Here is a 13,865-nt window from a genome sequence, read left to right as displayed (position 1 = left end):
GACAGCGGGCTGCCCCGGCGTTGCTGTGCCCAGACTCCCCTCGGCGCGGAGCTCCGGCCCCGCCGCCCCCGGCCCGGTGCCGGTGCCGGTGCCGCTCCCCGGCCGCCCCCGCCGGCGCCGCTCCCCGGCATCGCCCCGCCCCGGCGGCGCCGCCGCCAATGGAGCTGCGGGGCGGGGCGGGGGCACTCCCGGTGCCCGGGACGGGACGGGCTCCGACCCGCTCCGCTCCACGCGGGGCCGCCGAGTCATTGGCGGCGCGGTGCCGGTCCGGGTCCGGGTCCGCGCCGTGTGTCCTGGTCCCGCCGCCCTGCCGGTCCCGGTCCGTGCCGTGCCGTGCTGCTAGCTCCGAGACAGGTAACCCGCGGGGTCGCGCACCTGCCCGCCCGCCCGCGGCGGTCCCGACCCTCCCCGGTGCCGGTGTCACCGCCGGGCGGAGGCGGTTGCGGGTCGGGGAGACCGGCGGGACCTGCGGCGCGTTCCGCTCCCGGCAGCGCCGCGGCAGCGCTACACGTGGGCTGTAGCCGGTTCCGTGATCACTCCTGAACGCCGGCGGTACCGGGCCGGGCGGCACCGGCCCGATGGGTGCGGGGAGCGGGAGATGCGGAGACCGGCGCCGGGGTCCCGGGGGATGCGGGGCGGGTGATGCGGGGCGGCCGTGCCGCGGCGGAGCCCCTGGCCGGGACGTGCCCGGGCATATCCCGGCGCGCTGCCGCCATCCGCGAGCGGGCGGCGGGGGGCGCCGGCGGGGCCGCGGGGTCTGGCCGGGCTGCGGGGGCGGTGGGCGAGCCGGGCCGGGCCGGGCCGGGCCGGCGCTCGCCGCGGCGCGCCCACGGCCGGCACCCGCGTGGGCGCAGCGCGCTGCCCCCGCAGCCGTCCCGCCGCCGGCCTCGCCTCGGCTGTTTTTCCAGAAAGGAGCAGCTGCCAGATGCGGGGGTCGGGAGGTTTAGGTTGTATATAAGGAACAAGTTTTTCCCCAAAAAATTTAATGCCCCGCCACAGACAGTGGTGACGTCACTGTTTGGGGAGATCTCATGGACGCGGGGATGTGGCGCTTGGGGACGTGGGTTAGTGGTGGCCTGAGCAGTGCTGGGGGAGCAGCTGGACTCCATGGTCTCGGAGAGCTTTACGGCTACAGTGGTTCTCTGATTATTGCCCGAAGATAGTGAAAGTTACTGAGAATTAGATGTGGGGCAAACAAAAAGATGGAAATCCATCCAGTTTTATGCAAATTGATAGGAGCTTTGGAGGTGTTACTTGAGATACCTGGAAAGGCAGAGTGCAGCACTCACTTGGCAAAAATCACTGGAAAGTGGGCATTGTGCCCTGGGGACTCCTGCTGTGCGCTAAAGAGGGGTGAGAGCAGCCCGGAGCACTTCCTCTCCCACCCCAGCCACGGTGCCTTCACTTAAAGCAAACACAAGTCCCCAGCCACTCCTGATAAAACAATTAGTGGGCAGTTGTGTGTGTAGAATCTCCAGTCTGAGAAACCTGCTCATTTCCCAGCCACGTGGAAATTCCACCTTTTTTGCTTCTGTGAGAAGCCCCTTGCCCAGAGAAGTCCCACTGCTGCAAAGGTTCTCCCAGCATTGTTTGTAGCACAAGGGGATGAGGAGGCACTGCCTGGACCAGAGTGAAGGAATGGCTGAGCAGGAGACTGGAGCTGACTGTGGCCAATCATGAGGCATGCACTCATATTTTCCAGATAGCATTTTTTCCCCCTGCTTTTCACTTGCAGCTCTTATTTAGGCTTTCAGCTCTTTGTTCTTAGGTTCCAATGTATACAAGTGTCTCATCTTGAGGTACGGAGCTGCCTGACTGTGCCAGTCAGTCCTGCAGCAGGGTAGAAATCTCCTGTACTGTGTATTCTGGCTCACGTGGTGATGTGGAAGAGCCACTGCTGGGTGGGTGTCTGAGCCCCTGAGGGTGGGTCTGGGCACCTCCTGTCCCAGGCAAGCAGAGACCCATGGCTGGAGGGGATAGGGTCCGTGGCTGAGATGGGAAACAGCCCCCACCCCATCTCCTCCTGACCTGCCTGCATCCCTGCCAGCCCCCCCTGCCCCAGTCCCTGTTGGGAAGATGGGGAGAATCAGCAGCACTGAAGGTTTCACTGATTGCTTTCATTCTGTACCTTTCACTTATTATTTTCCTCACCCTTGTTTTCCTCCCAGAATCCTTTAGCTGCACACAAAAGAAATTGATTGGATTCCAATACAGTCTTAATTTTTTTTTTTAAATTACACTTTCACAGAGAAAAGACAATGGCTGAGCTGTAGTGCTGTCATGGGGTGGATGAAGTGCAGCTCATGCTGTGGCTCTGCTGGAACCATTTCATCTCCTGCAGTGAAACTCATTCAGCAGCTCATGGCTTTGGTATCTTAAGGGCTGATGTAGTGGGGAGCCCATTCTGCTCTCCTGCTCAGGCAGGATGTCTCTTTAAGGCAATAAAAGAGTTCTTTAACAAATCAGAGATGTTTTCAAGTTAGATCTCATACATCTGGGCCTGATGGCAGGAGGTTCTTCTTCCCCTCAACCTCTAAGTAATTGATACTGTGCCCCAGGTATACTCATTGTTACTGTGTCACCTTTATATTCCCCTGTGGCAGATAAAATGTGCAGCCCTGGAAGTGTCAGGGGGACTCCATGTGGTTCCCAAAAACGTGGGAGTTGTTGGCTTTGGCTTTTCCTTTAGCCTCAGTAAGACCGATTGTTTCAGACAAACATTAGGTGATCCAGGGTTGCTGCCATACCAGAGCAGCACCAGGTGGTTTGGATGTATCCTCCATGTACAAATCAAATGTCTTGGGTCTGGTGGTGTTGAAATAAGAGTTACAAAGATCCCCCAGCGTTGAAATTCATGCCTGATACTCAACCAAGTGTTGGTTCCCTGTATTGTTTCACTTGAGCAGCAGCAGACCTGCCCTGTGCCCAGTATCCTGCTTCTACGTTGGGTATGGCTGTCTGCTCCATCTTGAGTGATTCCATCATCCTGGCAGAAGTCCTTGTGCTTGGAGCAGCCCTGACACAGGATTCCTTTGGCCTGTGTAACTTTCTGTATTTGGCAAACTGCTTCAAACCGAGTTCTTGTGGGATGGGGGCTTTGAGAGCATTGTCTCAGCTGCAGGCCCGTTGAAAGGATTTTCTCTAAATATATGGGAAATTCTGTAAATATATGAGAAAAAGTGGCAAAGTTGTATTCACAGGACAGTTTCATCAAAAACCCTGCTGGTTGCGTTTTTTTGTTTTGCTGAGGATTTTTTTTCACCTGTGCTCTTTTCCTTGCATTACAGCACTTTGGTAAAAATCAGCCCCTTGCTCTCCCTACTCTGGTGTCTGGGTTCCTTTCCTTTTGCCTGCACTTCTGTTTCATTCATCTTGTGCTGTTATTAGGAGCAAAGGCCTGAACCAAACTCCAGGCCCCTGGCATGCTGGCCTTCTGGATCAGTTGGGTGACACCTGCCAGGTCATTCATCTGGGACCTGGCTCCCCGCTTTTTATTTTCCCTCCTGCACTCAACCTGTAGCTGAACCCTGACACCCAACCCTGTGCATCTCCTGGGGCAGAGGCACTGGGATCACCACCTTCTGAGATGGTGACAAATCTTCTTTTATTCAGTGGTGTCAGGAGCCTTTGTGCTAGTTACAAGCTGTGCCCATGCCCCTCCCGAGGTGCTTGCAAGACAGATTTAGTCCCTTCAGCTCCTGCTGGCCTGTCCCCATGGACTTGGCTGCTGATCCTGTATCAGCCCATGTGCTGTGAGCAGGAGCTACGTGAGGGAGGGTGACTCATGCTCTGTGCTCGTCTGGGCAGACCTCATCTCCCATGAATCTCGGCCCTCCAGAGCCGGGGGAGCCCAGCCAAGTGTCCTCTTCCAAAAGGCACCGGCAAGGGAGTGGTGGGATTAGGCAGAAAAAGCCTGCAGAGGAATGCTGCTGTGGGAGGGGAAGGAGCTGTGGCAGGAGGTGCTGGGGGCCCTGTAGATGATCCCCCCCCTCCACTGCTGCAAGAGCCTTGCGGGGACCAGACATCTGGCCAAGCTTCCCTGCCAGAGGACAGCTCTGGTTCTCTAGGCAGTTCAGGCTGGTGTCCTCCAAAAGGTGTTCACTGTTCCTGGTGGGTGTTGAGAACTTGGTCCCAAGGCAGGTTGAACAGTTTCTCTCCTGATTTTCTGCACAAGGTAATAGGAAAAGCAAAGTGGAGATTGGTCTAGTGAAAGTGGATTTTATTCCCTGTCTGTTTTCAGGGGAAGAACCCATCTAGAATCTGTGGAAATAATCAGGCAGCCCTAAAACTCCAAATGAATTGCTCAGTTTTGCAGCTTCAGTCTGAACTGCTCGCTCTGATTGAGATGCTGATTCTGTGCTGCCCCTTGAGCCACCCTTACTGACAGTGTGGCCCTGTGGCTCCTGGGCTGGTTCTGTTGTTGCCTTCTGCTGAGCCATTAATGCACCTCAGGAAGGCTCTGGAGGGTGTTTCAGAGGGAGGTGGGAGCTTGTTCTGCTGCTGCTCTGAGTTTGCTGTGAGTGACACCATGCAGAGATGAAACGTGCATGGAGCAAGAGCCTGAGCGACTGCACAGCTCCAGGGTGGAGCAGCAGGGATCTGTGTGTCCCTTTCTGTTGGGGAAAGGGACACACAGCTCTGTGTGTGTCCCTTTCTGTTGGAGGTGCAGGGTGTGTGTGGGGCAGTGTGTCCTGTTCTGTCAGGGACACATCAGCCACCAGCATTTGGTGCTGTCACAGCAATGCAGCCTCGCTGGCCAGAGCTGGGCTGCTGGATCCTGGAGCTGGGGCTTTGCTGAGCCTTTGCTGGGGCCAAGCTCTCTTCTGATTGTCTCTGGTACCCAGAGCCACAGCTGGGGCAGGCAGAATCCACCTGAGCAGTTAGTGGTCAGTACTTCAATACTGTGACTGGAATTTCATTTGCTGCATTGTGAGGCTGTGAGATGACAGCAGGATGGGGCAGCTCATGACCAGCCTTGCTGGGAAGCCTGGGACTGATGGAGCCATGTGGAAGGAGCCAGGAGTTACCTCCTGCCCGAGTCCCACCCACAGTGCTCAGCAGTGTTGGCTGCTGTCCCGGCCAGGTGGAGATGTCTGCCCAGAGATGGGCACACTGCTTATCCCAAATGTGTTAGGGCTGCCTTTGATCCCTCTGCCTTCTCTTCTTCTCGTCCTCAAGCTCCCCTCTCCTCTTCAGCACAATGGCCTGCCAAGAGAGTGAGTACCTGGATGACCAGAAGAAATGTGTCCCCTGCAGAAAGTGCATGCCTGGGCAGGAGCTTTCCAAGGTAAATCGACTTCTCTGTAAGGAGCAGGAATCATCATGAGTGGCACAGCTGGGTTAATCCTCTGCCAGCCTCCCTTCAGAAGGATGATCTTAGGTCCCAGCATGTTGGGAAGAGCTGAGACTTGGTAGGATGGGATGGTGGATTGTTTCACTTACCCTGGTAGAAGGGTGAGACAATGGAAGCAGGAGGTGATGAGGGATTTAAGGCAGCACAAGGAGCAACCTGATTTCCTTTTTTTCTGGTGGAAGTCTAAATTTCCTCTGGTCTGTAGCCCCGAGCAAGGTCACACTGCATGGCTGGGCTGCACGTGGGTGGGTGCCAGCAGGACACTGCTGCAGGAGGTCTCAGTGGTGGGAGGCTTGGATTGGTGGGAGGCAGCAGGGTTCACCTGGTGGTGCTGCTGGAGCTTTCAACACCAAGAGCACACCGGTGGGCCCAGCTGGGCAGCAGACAGGGTCCCCGAGTGTCACCTGGGAGCTGCACTGGTGGCAGCCGCTCTCAGCTGGGTTCTGAGGACCCCATGTGAACTGTGGCTCTTTGCCCCCAGAGAAGGGACCCTGTTTCCCCCAGCAGCATTTGGAGCCCCTCACCCCCTGTCCCCAACCTGTGCCTTGCAGGACTGCGGCGATGGCAGCGGCGGGGACGCGCAGTGCGTGGCCTGCCCTCCCAGGAAGTTCAAGGACCGCTGGGGACACCACGGCTGCAAGCCCTGCCTGTCCTGTGCCCTCATCAACCGCCTGCAGAAGTCCAACTGCACGGCCACGGCCGACGCCGTCTGCGGGGAGTGCCTGCCGGGGTGAGCAGGGCCAGCACAGCCACACCTGGGGCAGGCAGGGAGGGGCTGGGCACAGGGGGCCACCCGTGGTCCCACATGGCACCTAAGAGGAGCCTGGTGACCCTGTGATGTCTCTGTGAGGACACTGCTAATGGCATGGAAGTCAGACCCATCTGGTGGGGCCTGTTTGTAGCTCCAGAGAAGGAAACCTCAAGGCTCACGTAAATGAGCTGTGAAAGAAAACTTCCAGACTCTCGTTGTTCTGTAGACACCAGGGTGGCTGAGCGCTGGAAGATGAAGTGTTGTAGAGCATTATGGTTAGTAGTCCCCGAAGAGGGGGTTTAAGGGGTTACTGGAATAAAATGGCTGCATACAGACAGCCCGTGCCAAGCCCAGGTGTGCAGACACTGCTGGCCAGCGGTGGGCTCCAGTGTAGGAGTCTCTTCTCAGGCAGAGCCATAGCTGGGCTGTTCCCAGCCCTGTAGGGAGCTATTAACCATTAAAATCCACTTCAGCAGACATGATGGTGGCGGGGAGGGGGGGCTGTTGGAAAGATGTTGCTTCTTGACAAACAGCTAGACACGAGGTGTGGTGGGGCTCCAGCCAGCAATGAGAGCCCTGTTGCTCCTGTTGCCAGCCAGGCAGGAGTGCAGGATAGCTGTCCCCCTGTGCTGTGGGGTGGGTGGCACAGCTGGCTGCACAGCAGGGTGGTGGCAGCCCGGTGGGGCCAGGCTGGGCTGAGCCTGTGCGCTCTGTTGGCAGGTTCTACAGGAAGGCGCGGATCAGCGGGCAGCTGGAGTGGGAGTGCATCCCCTGCACCAAGCAGACGCCGTCCTCCGAGCCACAGTGTAGGTGTCCTGCACTGCTGGGGTGACAGGGGCACAGGGGAGCCACAGCCCTGCTGGAGGAGGCACGGCCATGGCGTGTGATGAGGGATGGGCAGGGAAGGGGTGGTCCAAGCCTCCGAGTTTGGCTCCAGCGCTTTGTGGATGATGTTTGCAGGTCGGTCCAGAACAAGCCTGGTGAAGGTCGCTGTCCCTACTGTACCACCACAGGACACAGCCCTTCTTGCACTGACCAGCAGTGCCCTGGTCATCATCGTCCTGGTGCTTCTGGCACTTTCCATCATCTACTGCAAGCGATTCTGGAAAAGCCAGTGCCAGAGAGGTGAGTTGGTGCTCTCCTCCCTGCTGTGCCATTCACCTGTGCCCGTGGCCCCTTCTTGCTGTGTAGAGCATTGCTGAATTCACAGCACAGTGACCCAACTGTTCCTCAGTTCATACAGAATAGACACCTCATCCTGCTTCTCATGCCTGCAGGGCCTCTCTCTGTGTGGGCTTTGCCTGCTCAATGACACAGAGGAGCCTTCCTCCTTCTTAGGGCCATCAGGAGGAGGAGGAGGCCATTTCACTGTCAGACCTGGCAATCCTCCCTTCTGAGGTTTTTCTGCTTGGGTGGCTCTTCGCTGCAGAATGAAGAGGGCTGTAGGTGTGGTGGCCAGGGTTGGGGCAGGATGGCATCCAGCAGCGTGCCAGGGAGCTGCTGGGCTCCCAGCTCCTCGCTGGCAGACATACCACAGGGCTGAGGACATGCTAGGGAAGCGAGCCAAACCTTTGCTCAGGCTGTTTCTCCTCTGTCCTCCAAGTCTTCCTGAGGACTCAGAACTTCTCGGGCCAGCGAGCAACGTTCCCAACTGCAGCAGCACCTGGCAGGTTCCTGTGTGAGGAGCAGATGTCTGGACCCTGCTGCCTGGGTGTGAAGAATTTGAGCCCTTGCTACAGGCAGGCAGAAGGTACCTGCTCTCACTGCCTTCCCTGGGGAAGGGAGGGTGATGCTGGGCTCCAGCTCACATGGTCCCAGCAGGAAATGCCCTGAGGCAGGAAGGATGGAGCTGGATGCTGAGCTTCACTGATGAGTGCTGGTTTCTGGTTCCAGGCCCCGTGGAAGCGGTGCAGTTCATTTCCGATGGGGAGGCCGTGGGTGTCCAGCTCCCCTCTCTCCAGCCAGAGATGGACTTGCCACCAGCCATTGCAGCCAGCACTGCCTCCAAGGCCCAGCTGGGCAGGAGCCTCCTGGAAAGCCAGCCCCTGATCCGGGCCTCCGGCCACGGCGACTGCCTGGACGGGGTCCTGCTGCCCCCCGCCCCCAGGCAGGGCACGGTGGAGGCCCTGGCCCCCCTCTCCTCCTGTGCCTCCGAGATGCAGCACAAGTGGCCCCATGCACCCGTGGAGTGCACTGAGCTGGACCTCCAAAAGTTCTCCAGCCAGGCGGAGTTCGTGGGCGGTGAGCGGCTGGAGGACGCAGCCGGCCGGGCTGTGAAGAGGATCCCAGCAGAGAGCAGCGGTGGGGTGCAGGAGAGGGCTCATCACTTCCCCACAGCTGAAATCCCACCTGGGGAGCAGCAGGTGAGTTCCTCCTGCCTTATCACTCCTCAGAACTGCTGCCAGTTGCCCAGGGCTCAGGCACAGAGGCTGGGCTCGACATAAGGGTAATAATATGGACCGAGTTGTGTTAATATGGGGTGGTAGGGCTGGAGAAGGAGCACCATTCCCTGAGCCCCTGTGCAAGCCCTGGGAGCAGAGCTAGGCATTGCTGTACTCAGCAGACTGCCACCAACCTTGGGGTCCTTGTCTTGCCAGGTGGATGATGCCCAGAGCCTGGTGACTCAGATCAGCAGCACAGCCAATGGTAAGTGGCCTTCCAGTGTCACCTTTGTGCTCCAAGTACGGGCATTTCAGAGCCAGGTTCTTGGAAGGGAGCTCCTCCAGAGGCCCACCAGGGACTCACCTGACTTGTGGCCTTTGGTGCTAGTCCACAGGGTATATTTTCTGTGGTACTGCCCTGAGTGGCCTGTAGGCAGGTGGCCCAGCTGTCACCAGTTACCAGCTTCCCCAGGACTGAGCCAGCTCCATGTTGCTGAGCTCTCAAAGTGATGTTGGAGGAGATCCCTGCCCTGGCAGGGTGGCCTTTCACCCGCTCAGCAGGGGCTGAGGCTGGAGGCTGGCTGTTCTCTCTGCCCTTTTCCCGTTTGGCTGGGATGTGTCCTGACCCAGCCTCGCTGTGTTGCCGTCCCCAGGTCTCCCAATAGCAGAGCTGCCCCATTCCTTGGTGCAGTCTCTCGCCTTCCTGTTGGACCCTTCCTCGAACGGCGTGAAGAACTTCAGCCACGTGGCGCTGGAGCTGGGGCTGATGCCGCAGCTGCTGGGGCGGATTTCGGGCTTCGAGCAGCTGGTGGCACACTTCACCTGCGCGGGCGCCGCCGTCACCGTGCCGCTGCTGGCACGGGCGCTGCAGCGGCTCCAGCGCTTCGACGCCCTGCTGCTGCTCTGCGACCACTTCACGCTCAGCCCCGCGCCCGACCGCCAGCGCTAGGGCACAGGAGGGGCTCCATGCGCCGCCGCTCCTGCGCTGCAGGCACAGAACCTCCCTGCTGTGCACGGCCCGGGAGCACGGAGACGGTCTGTGCGCCGTGGAATGGACGTGACGGGGGCGTCTCTGCACGGGGGTTCAGGAAGCACAGCTGTGCCTTTTCCCTGCTCCGGGGGGGAGGGCTTGCTCAGGCCCCTCCAGAGGCTGTTTTTTCTCTAGCTGTGACACCCTTCCCTGTTGGTTGCTGTGCTGCCCGTACTGTGGTGCTCCGGCTCTGCAGAGAGCCCTGTCCTGCCCCACTGTTGCCATGGGGTTCCTCAGCCATGGGGCTCGGTGTCCGTGGGCAATGCCCTCCTATGAGCCCAGCCAACTCCTCCCTTCCATTCCAGCTTTCCCATCCTTCCTCTGGCCCATGCTCTGCTTTCTCGGGTGCCAGTTGCCACTTTCTCAGTTTACTTTTCAGTTGCTTCTCTCCCTCGATTTCCTGTGCTGTGATTTCCTTGGCAGAGGACCTGACCATGGCTGATGTGCCAGGCTCCAGCCTTTGTCCCTCTGTGCTCCCCTGGCACCTTCCTCTCGTGTCCATTTGTGGTGCAGTGTAGCATCCTGCCATGAATTTCAGACTCATTCCCGGGATGAGCTGATGTAAGCCCTCATTGGGCTGTGGCTCTTGGCCATGGGCAGGTGCTGGCTCACCCCAGCCCCGTGGCTGTTCACTGCCCATTGCCTCCAAGGCTTTGCAGACTGCCTGTGGTGGCACAGAGTGTCAGGGGCAGGGACACTGCACTGGGCATGGCAGCTGTGGCTGTGGTCACAGCAGGAGCTCCTTCAGAGGCTCCTCCTCTTTTAAAATAACATTTTTCTTTTTTTTTTTTCCTGCCTAAAAATGGCCTGATTTCTCATTCCTGGGAGCTGCTACTGGGAAGGGGGAGCATCCTTCTGCTTGGTATTTCATCCTGGGGGATTTGTCATAACTTGCCACGGTCTGGCTGTCACAAGTCGCCCTGATTTCAGCGTTGTGCCTGAGCCTGGGGGCTGCAGGCAGCTGGGCTGTTCTCGGTGTGCCCTGGCCAGCGGGGCTGTGCTGGTGGCCCTGGCCAGGAGCGGGGGCAGCAGGACACGTTCCTGAGCGGGGCAGAGCCGTGCGGGGGCGGCCGGGCACGCCGGGGGTCACGGGCAGGGCAGCTGCCGGCGGGCTGGCTCCCAGCAGAGCTGCTGTTAGCACCGGGGCTGAGGGCTCCATCCCTCTGTGGGCCATTCACTGAAGAGTTAAACTCCGTGATCTTTGTGGTCCCTTCCAGCTCAGGGTGTTCTGTGATGAGGTGTCACCCAGGCAGCCTCGCTGGGGCTGGGCTGGTGGTGCTTGCTTTGTCCCTGCCGAGTGCTCCCTGCTGTCCTGCCTGTCACCGGGGTCTCAGCACCAGCCGGTGGTCTGGTGGTCACCAGCAAGTGGCACTGTTACCCCACTGCCTGCTGCCCCCTCCCAGACCCCTCGGCCCAGCCCACAGAATTCTCCTTTATCTGACCAGGGCGCCTCAAAGAAGCAGATGCCCTTCTAGGAAGGCAGATCTCCCCCACAGCCCAGGGAGCAATAGCTGCTGGTGTTTTCTTTCCCCGTTTAAAGGTGTTGGGGCTTGGACACACCCAGGATGTGCTCGGATAAACAAAGGCATGGGCAGTTGGAGCTGGACCTGGCACTTTCCCTCACTGCTTGTTTCTCCCACAGTCAAGGTCTTGTTATTGCTCTTTGCTCCCCAAGACCTACAGCGTTGAACTTTGAGCCATGTGGGGCCAGGATTAGTCAGACTCTTGCTGCACTCTTGGACTGTTGGGGAGTGTTGCTATAGCACACACAGCCTGGGGCCAGGGATTTCCTGTTTGAGGCTTTTCTGTGGCAGGGAGAGTGCTGGGTTTAATCACCTCGCAAAATCCAATAAATATTTAATCCCTCTGTGGACATAGTCACTTCCAGTGGGAAGGAAAATAACTTCACCCACTGCCTCTGAGTAAGAGCCTCCCTGCAGCTCAGCTTGCTGGCCCTGGCTTTGAAGTTGGAAGTGGACTGGGCAGCTTGTCCTGCATGGTCTGTGTCACCAGTGCCACCAGTGTGTGGTCACTGGGAGTGCACAGAGCAGTGGCAGCCGGGCAGGATGGCAGAGCCAGCCTGCTCCTGTCACATTGCAGTGTGAGGAGCAGGAGATGGGCAGGAAGGGCTGTTAAATTAGAGCTGTGGATGATGGGGACATGTCACAGGTGTGTGCTGCAAATCTCTTCACATGCTGGGCAGCTCCACTGGTGTGCCAGCGTGGGGCTCTGGGCCAAACAAATGAAGTGAGAATTTAGTTCGTTTGCTTAAGGGTTTTTCTCACTTTTATAAAGAAATCAACCTCATCTTCTTCATAGCTTTTAAGGTAAACTTATTTTTCAGTTGTTTGATGTCTGAGCAATATTATACTCAAAACTCAGCCCCTGCCTCGAGGGTGCAGCACAGAGGGTGTGTGCATGCTGGCTGTGGGTATGGCCGTGCCACACAGGGGTGTGCCATGCCACAGCTCCTGCCCCACTGGTGCTGCCCCTCAGGCCCTGGCTGTGCCACGGTGTGCTGCCTCAGCACAGGCTGGCAGGGGCTGGGTTTATGTGTGTTTGAACTGTTCTGGGTTCCCCCTCAGGGCCTCACACGTGGTGTCGGTGCAAGTCACACCGGCTGGTGCTCCAGCAGGGCTGGACACTGCTCAGGAGCCTTGCAGGACGTGGCTTTTCAGCAGTGAGGCTCCCCCAGCTCCCAGCCAAAGGCTGCTCCCCACTCTCACTGTGCTCGTGGCAGGCACCTTCCTTCAGCTGTGGTGACAAAACCAGCTGTGTTTACAAGGGCCAAAAGTTCAACAGGTAGCCTTCAGCCCACCCTAAAACCCCTTGGCCAGGCTGCCTCGAGCCCAGCCAGAGCCCTCAGGGAACCACAAGAGCCTTGAAAACAGGGATAATGCTGTGACTCAGTCATCAGAACAGCAGTGATCCCTGAGCAGGGAACTGCTTCACTGGGGAACCAATGGACTTGATACTTGACTTTTGCTTTTTAATAGTATTTTCAACATAGTACATAGAATGTAAGGTAGGGAAATTCCTGTAGTGCTGGATCTCAGGTCACAGCCTCAGGAAGCCATTTGTGCCAAGCTGGCATGGCTCACAGAGAGGAGAAAGAAATCAAATAACTCTGAAATCTGTGCAAACTTGAGCTAGGACTGAAGAGTGGAAACACTCCAGTGCAGTGGCGTTATTTCTTTACGAGTGATTGGTTTCCACACCAGTCTTGCCTGGAAGTCTGATTTGCAGAGGAATTTGTATGATAAGTTTAAATCCAGCCCTGTTCTGGGAAGCTCTTAAGCATAGACTTAAAATAGGCACATACTTCACTGTTGTTAAAGTGTTTATTCTGGTGAACAATTGGTGAACATCCCTTGGGTGCTGTTCCTGAACAGGGGGCTCATGAGAGCTGTCCCTCCGATGTTCTTTTACAGAAATAGGCAATACTGAAGAACACTTGGTGTTACTGATCTGGGCACACTTCTTGGAAGAGTCTGCAAGTGTTGGGGGGAGATACCCCCTCTGTGTTGGATTATTTAATACTTCAGACTCCGGTGCTTTTCAGAAAAACAAATCACTACATTTCTGTAGCCATGGTTTACCCAAGGGAATACATGTTGTTTTTTATGGTAGATGTTATTTTTCTTTAAGGTTACGTTATTTATATTTTTGTAAATTTTGTGCCATTACCGTTGTAATTCTGCTGTAGCATTATTTCTGTTGGGTTTGGGGTGTTGTCTGTGTTCAAATCAAGCAGAAGCTGAAGCTCCTGCCCCCTGTTAATGGAAGGGGGTTGGTCCCTCACATTCCTCCAGACCTGGTGCTCTTGAGTGATGTGTGTTTGTAGTTCAATAAATTTTGGAGCCAGACACGGTGACGCTCGGTGAGTTTTGATTCCTCTCGGCATTGCTGTGGGCCCCCTGCCCACCTGCTGGTGGGGGCTGATGCTGCAGGGGCTGGGGGGGCTGGGAGGGGGCTGGCCCTGCCTGGCAGGGCTGCTCAGAGATGCTGCAGCAGCCGAGGGCATCAGCCTCAGCCCCGGTGTGAGGAGGGGCTGAGCAGGTGGTGCAGGGTGCGGTGGCTGTGGTTCTGTCCCTGCCCCCAGCACGGGCATCAGCTGCAGTTTTTCCATGGGTTTCACATTCCCCAGCGTGGCCAAGTCTCAGGTGTGGTTCACTGCAGGGCCTGGGGACGGGGGGAGGCAGAGACCCCTCAACTATGCCCAAGGAACTCCCATTCCCAAAGCTTTGCTGAGGAGCAGCTGCTGTTTAACCTTGGTAATTACAGGGCTCGTTAAGCCTATTCATGCCCTTCTGCTGGAATGTTTAAAATAATTATTAGCATCAAGGGTGT

General features: G+C 57.4%; 1 protein-coding gene across 1 annotated transcript; it reads left to right on the top strand.

Annotated features, from left to right (window-relative positions):
• Nucleotides 1-214: 214 nt before the first annotated feature.
• EDA2R (ectodysplasin A2 receptor) lies at nt 215-13,381 on the top strand. The gene is given in 10 exon segments (XM_084213257.1): nt 215-354; nt 5,179-5,287; nt 5,905-6,083; nt 6,825-6,910; nt 7,065-7,229; nt 7,708-7,854; nt 7,998-8,386; nt 8,388-8,467; nt 8,665-8,750; nt 9,139-13,381. Coding segments are annotated over 9 exon segments (1,515 nt in total). The 5' UTR covers nt 215-354; nt 5,179-5,200; the 3' UTR covers nt 9,435-13,381.
• Nucleotides 13,382-13,865: the final 484 nt, after the last annotated feature.

The sequence above is a fragment of the Fringilla coelebs genome (assembly GCF_963513975.1).
Source record: "Fringilla coelebs genome assembly, chromosome: 11".
Lineage (NCBI taxonomy): Eukaryota > Metazoa > Chordata > Aves > Passeriformes > Fringillidae > Fringilla > Fringilla coelebs.
The sequence above is the reverse complement of the archived record's forward strand: the minus strand, read 5'-3'. Positions and strand labels throughout refer to the sequence as shown.